This window comes from Temnothorax nylanderi, unplaced genomic scaffold (assembly GCF_030848795.1).
Source record: "Temnothorax nylanderi isolate EJ_2023f unplaced genomic scaffold, tnyl_v1.0 TNYL_tig0930_pilon, whole genome shotgun sequence".
Lineage (NCBI taxonomy): Eukaryota > Metazoa > Arthropoda > Insecta > Hymenoptera > Formicidae > Temnothorax > Temnothorax nylanderi.
The window spans coordinates 20,604-27,500 of record NW_027249992.1 but is presented as its reverse complement, the minus strand read 5'-3'; the positions used below and the strand labels follow the sequence as shown (position 1 = coordinate 27,500).

At 40.0% G+C, this 6,897-nt stretch overlaps 1 protein-coding gene across 1 annotated transcript; it reads right to left on the bottom strand.

Moving 5' to 3' along the window:
* Positions 1 to 3,308: 3,308 nt before the first annotated feature.
* On the bottom strand, positions 3,309 to 5,800 carry LOC139785987 (bifunctional polynucleotide phosphatase/kinase-like). Its single transcript, XM_071725164.1, has 5 exons — positions 5,655 to 5,800; positions 4,355 to 4,636; positions 4,200 to 4,261; positions 3,976 to 4,109; positions 3,309 to 3,894 (listed from the first exon to the last, which is right to left on the bottom strand). Exons 1-4 carry the CDS (start codon positions 5,718 to 5,720, stop codon positions 4,106 to 4,108), a joined length of 414 nt encoding a protein of 137 aa, XP_071581265.1. The 5' UTR covers positions 5,721 to 5,800; the 3' UTR covers positions 3,309 to 3,894; positions 3,976 to 4,105.
* Between the last annotated feature and the right edge of the window lie 1,097 nt (positions 5,801 to 6,897).

Below are 6,897 nucleotides of genomic sequence, written 5' to 3'. Positions count from 1 at the left end.
CACTCTGCATGTTGGATACAGCTGGAAAAATACTAGAACGTATTGTTCACAGAAGAATTGAAGCAGCAGTCAAGCCGCTGCTCGCCAGCAACCAATATGGCTTTCGTAAAGGTCGCTCCACACTGGATGCAATCGATCTTGTCGTCGGCACAGCGAAGGAGGCGATTGCCGGGACCAGATGGAAAAGAGGAACGAAGAAGTACTGCTTGGTGGTGACACTAGACATTAAAAATGCCTTTAATTCCGCCAAGTGGGACTGTATTATGAGAGCCCTCACTGAAATGAGGGTACCGAAATACCTACGAAGGATGGTAGCAAGCTACTTCACAGATAGGATCTTAAAATACGACACTAAGATTGGTCCGAAAGAACATAGAGTCACTGGAGGAGTACCTCAGGGATCGGTTCTGGGCCCTTTCCTCTGGAATATCATGTACGATGGGTTGCTGAAACTAGCATTGCCAAGAGAAGCTAAACTCGTGGCATATGCGGATGATGTTGCTATTGTGATTGTCGCGAAACATTTAGAAGAGATAAACTTTGTCTTTGACACCACCTTCGAGAGGATCAGCCAGTGGATGGATTCAGTTGGCCTGAAGCTGGCAGAACACAAGACCGAGGCAGTGCTTATCACTAGTAGGAAGCAACTAGAGACAGTCACACTGCAAGTTGGAGAGCATAAAATAACATCCCAGCCGTTTATCCGGTACCTAGGAGTAATGATTGATGCCCGACTTAGCTTCAAACAGCAGGCAGAATATGTAGGTGCTAAAGCGTCGGTAGTCGGAACGACCCTATCACGGCTAATGCCTAACATAGGAGGGCCGAAGCAGAAGAGGAGAGCATTGCTTTCTTCAGTAGTCACGTCTGTGCTTACATATGGAATTTCCGTTTGGGGTGATGCTCTTAAAACACAAGAATCACGACGCAAAATCGCGCCAGTGCTCTATGCGACTATAGGCTGAGTGCCCTGAGAGTCGCCAGTGCCTTCCGCACCGTGTCTGTAGACGCAGTATGTCATTGCCGGAATGCCACCTATTGAAGTACTAGCAGAAGAACGAAGAGCTCTCTACCGACGAAAGGGATCAACTTCAATGAGCCCGGTAGAGCTCAGAGCTGAAGAACGACTGAGAAGCATACAACGATGGCAAGAAACGTGGGACATCGCAACAAATGGCAGGTGGACGTACCGCCTTATTCCGCAAATAGATGTTTGGTTAAACCGCGAACATGGTGAAGTTAACTACTACCTCACACAGATGATATCAGGAAATGGGTGCTTTCGAGCGTATCTGTATCGATTTAAATTAGATGTTTCTCCAGAATGCCCGTCCTGCCCCGGAGTGAGTGAGGATGTGGAGCACGCGTTTTTTGCGTGTCCTCGTTTTAACCTGTTACGCAGTGCTTGGGAAGCTGCCGTTCATTTAGAAATTCGGCCAGAGTCTCTAGTTGGAGCTATGCTCTCATCAAAGGAAGCATGGGAGGCGACAAGTTCTTTCGCAACGGAGGTTCTCCAAGAGCTCCGTCGTTTGGAAAGAGAACGTGCGAAAAATCGAAACAATTGAAGAAAGGAAGATGTGATTTCGTAAACTAGGTAGAATGAAGCCTTAACTTTGACATACAGAAGAAAGAGCAATAGCTAGATCCTCCCCCCGTAAAGTAATGCCTAACGGTGGTACCGCGGGGGATACGGAGGCTGATGACAGAGGAGGTTTTTTAGTCGGTAGAGGAGATCCGAGTCCGACATACCCAGGCACAACATCAAGTCCTGATGATACGTAAGAGTATTTTTCCGACCTCTATAAAAAAAAACACACACACACACAAACACACACACACAAACACACACACACACACACACACACACACACACACACACACACACACACACACACACACACACACACACACACACACACACACACACACACACACACAAACACACACACACAAACACACACACACAAACACACACAAACACACACAAACACACACACACAAACACACACACACACAAACACACACAAACACACACACACACACAACACACACACACACAAACACACACACACACACACACACACACACACACAAACACACACACACACACACACACACACACACACACACACACACACATGCGCCTTAGGGTAGCCGAAAAGAGAACAAGAGAAAAGTATCTTCGCGAACAATGGAGCTAGTCTCATGACGATTAGTCAAGTACAAGAGCGAGATCGCAATGACCGATATGCAAGTGGATTAACCTAGTCGCGAAACGTTCACCCGTTATACTGTTGAAGAACCGACCGCATAACATTCCGTCTTTTTCTAATCCTGCTGTGAATCGATTTTCCAGCTAACGTATATCTTATGTCTTCGCAAAGCGTAACTTTTAAATCCTTTAGGGAGATCAATCACTTCAAGACGACACATTTTTTTTTAGAGCGATTGAAGAGAAAGACAGAGAGCTTGTAAATGTCGCGAATAACGTCTTGGACGAGTATAGTAGCATATACGTACGTCAAGTCGGGAGGCGAATAGAAGTTAAACAATGGAGAAAAAAAGACAGACCAAGATATGCGAGTTAATTCAGTTATGATATATTTTTACATATTTTACAGAAGGCGTATAAAAGATGTAAGAGGACTTGCGGTAAAAATTGATGCAAGTCTTAATAACTTCAAGGATTAAACTGACGAATATACAAAACCTACTAAATGTACTCAAAGCTACTTAATGATTAATACAATGCTAAATGAAGTGTTGTACAAAATTTGAATAGAGTCAAAGATTGCGGTCAGCTACATATTATATACACGAAAATGAATTACGAATGATTATTACGTAACGATGTTCATTGCGCCATATTATCGCTATATTTTCGCTTTGTTAAAAAATTATAATAAATTATAATAAATTGAGTTAATCGCAGCGCGCGACACAGTTATGTACGTGAGCACTGTGAGCGATTTAATGATTGTAACCTTACTTGTATACATTTCCGAGAAAAATATTTCTATATTATGTTTAACAACAATATTAAATATTAACATTTCATAACTGCCAAACGTTTCCAATTGAGTGCAATTGCACGAGTTACGAATCATTTATAGACTCTTTTTCTCAGTTAACTAGTTTCTGCTGCATTGAAATCTTGCATAGAAAAAAATGTATTAACATATCGCGCAAGAATCATCAATATCTAAGTAAACAATTAATTAAATATATACAGTATATATGCGTACATCTGGATTAATCCGAAAGCTTAGTCTCCATCTTTTGAAACATAAAGTAATTTTATGCCACAACAGTGAAGTGCGGAATATTAAATAAAATGCGCCATTTAACAATAACTTCTAAGGTAACAAGTTTAATCTACGGTGACCTAAATTTAAACGTGAAAAGAAATTAAATTTTTTCAATGAGTTCTCGAATCGTCCCCAATCAGAAATAGATATAAGTCACGTAAAAACGAATTTCCTAATTCGTCTGAGTTATTCGATACAATGTTCTAGTTTAAATGTGACACTACTTTGTAAAATGTTAAGTTTTATTGTTTTCTCTACTCTACGATCAATATAGCAATCTTTATAAATTTCTTTCTTTCTAAATAAAAATGTTCTACACAATCGGAAAACTATTTTACAACATGAGTAAAGAACGAAGTCAAAAAGCGAAATAATCAATTTTGACGCGATTAAAGGGGATCATCAATGGCGATTGTATTAAACTCTAGTCCATACTAAGAATCGCGGATTATGCGTGAAAATTGTAGAGTTTCTTGACAACTCTTATGTACAGATGGATTCAAGTGTTTCTGGCTTCATTCATCTGGTCCCATGCTACTTGTTCAGCATGTCCGTTCATTACCAGTTCTTCAGTAAGAGAAATTAGCTTTAAAAAAATCAATTAATTTCAATTAATTTGCGCATCTGCAAAGAGATTCTCGAAGATTAAATAATAATAACTACTTACCTCATAATTTTGTATCATAAAATAAATATTTTCATAAATATTAGTTTGAATGCGACCTTCAATCTAAGTTTGGGCAGCAACTCCCTTTGAGGAACAATTTTGTACCACATTGTAAGCTTCTGTCGACCATTTACCTGCAAAGGAGTAACATCAAAATATAATTACATACATATCCAAAGACTAATAATTTTGAGTAGAGATGTATATATCTAAAATCTACTTACACGTAGGAGTTGATAATAATCTCGTTGATTGGAATGTGGATTGGATCAGTCAACTCGCGAAACTGTAATATAATAATAAATCGATTAGAATTTTCGGATACATCACTTCATACGATTCTTTCACACGATGACGGTTAATGTTAATTTCCGATTACCTTATTATTATGTTTCGCGTGTTCTATACTTGTCGTCATGACGAAACATCTGACCGAGACATTGCGCTTCTTGGCTACCTCAATGTATCTCTTTCTCGAAGCTGGATCGGGATTGGTATTGTCTATACCTATACTTTTTCTTTGATTCAAGTATTGTTGGACTGCGGCAATGCACTTCTGCCAGCTGCCTAAAGTGTCTCTGTTGACGTATCCGTATTCCTTCAGATAATTCTTTGCAAAATGCGATTTTCCGGAGTCTGGACTGCCGACCATAAGTACCACCTGTTAATGGATATCTATAAGCACGAGGAAAGAGCGGGCCTCTGTTCACATTTGACGTTCACGATGATATTCGTGTTATGCACGATGCTTCTGTCGAAATCGAGGAATCACATGCCGGAAAAGTTTTACTTAGGTATTTATCATTAAAAGAATACTTTGTATAATTCTCTTTTATGTTATTTTTTTATTTTTTCTCATTAGATCATGGTACAAGAGGAACGAGCACATTTTTCCAGCGAGTAGATGGGAACCTTTTGATCCAACGAAAAGTTACGACAAGTATACAGTGTCGGATAAAAATAGGAAGAAAGATAAAATCTGATAAACTTAGATTCAACGAATTGTCCAAATTCGTTTAAAGGATTCAGATTCAAAGGACTGTAAATATTATAACCAGATAAATAACTTTGTTTCATCGTACAATTGATTCATTATACAACAGATTGTAATATATTACAATATATATACATATATATATGTATATATATTGTAGCTACATTGTATTTTTAAGGACTGTGATTTTAATTCATTCAGTTATGTGATAATATTTAATTCATTTACTCGATTATGTAGCTCTACTAAATTACAGTCCTTTGAATCTGAATCCTTTAAACGAAATTGGACAATTCGTTGAATCTAAGTTTATCAGATTTTATCTTTCTTCCTATTTTTATCCGACACTGTATACTTGTCAAAACTTTTCGTTGGATCAAAAGGTTCCCATCTACTCGCTGGAAAAATGTGTTTGTTCCTCTCGTACCATGATCTAATGAGAAATAACATAAAAGAGAATTATACAAAGTATTCTTTTAATGATAAATACCTAAGTACAATTTTTCCGGCATGTGATTCCTCGGTTTCGACAGAAGCATCGTGCATAACACGAATATCATCGTGAACGTCAAATGTGAACAGAGGTTCGCTTTTTCCTCGTGCCTAATTGCAATATTACATACATTAAAATAACATGCCAACATTGTGATATTGCTTCATAAGTTTTATCATTTAGTATCTTTACCTTAGTTACAATAAAATCGTAAAACGTATAATGGTGCGGTAATATAAGAAAGATCCTTCTTGACATACATTAACTGATCTGCCATTACTGTTTTAAGCTCGCTGAATTCACGCTTCAGAACTTCTAAACATCTCTGAAGAAGCTGATAGATAAAATTACCTGTATGTGAAAATTTAATTTATGCAGTAGAACATTATATATCACGCCAATGTTACTCCAAAAGTGACACTGGAGTATTTTAATAACTTAAAAATTCTCTAAATTACTGAGACATTCACCTTTCTTCATTATAACACTCCGACGATAGCCAGATCCATCCCAATAACTGAATGTGATCTCAATTTCTTCTTCCTTCAACGCGTTCTGCTTTCTAGCCCATTCTTGCCTCAATTCTTCCTTAAGTTTATTTTCCTCCTCCTCCCTTTCCCTATCTGGCAATAAACTTGTATCTACATCTGGATTTTTCTTAATCTTTGTTGAGGATAGAAATCGAAATTCCGTTCGCGAGAGAGGAGTTGTTGGGTGCCGTATCTCTCTCTACGGCCCTGATCGCAGAGGCTGAGATCTCGATCTGAGCCAACGGCCCTGCCACGAAGCGTCGCCCAATAACTCTTCGCTCCCGTTCAATTTATGCGAACTCATGCGAGTCATGCGCACGCGTTCATGTAATCCGCAACGCGGTTCGATCACGGATCGATACGATTCGTCCCCCTCTGTAACGCACACGGCGTCCCCGCCAAGCAATCCTGTACTGACAATGATTGTCTCCGTGAAGAGACAAAATTGTCACAGAACTCGAGCCGAAAGGTCGACAAACCGTTCGCCGCGACCAGCATCTTCGATCGATCGCCGCGCGAAACGGAGGTCATACGCTCCACCAGCCGTCTTCAACGGGGAAGTGGACGACCTCAGTGAGCGAGAACGTGATTCTCCTCACCGACCTGTCGAATCAAGCGCTCGTCTCCGAACGGGGCCACGCGCCGCGAGACGCCGCGAGTTTGTGCACGGGACTCTCTCAGCCTTCCGCGCGGTGAGATCACGACTCTCACAGTGTCTATAAAGGACAACTCTGTATCTCTGCTGTAATTAAATATTATACCAACAACGAAACGACTGCAATAAATTCGCCAACACTCCTCGCCGATCTCTGAAGCACGCTTCGCGCCCTTGTCAGGGCGAACTCCGGCAAACCTTCGTGTCCCGAGGCTTCCTCGGCCGAACCCGAAACAATCTTCTTAATCGC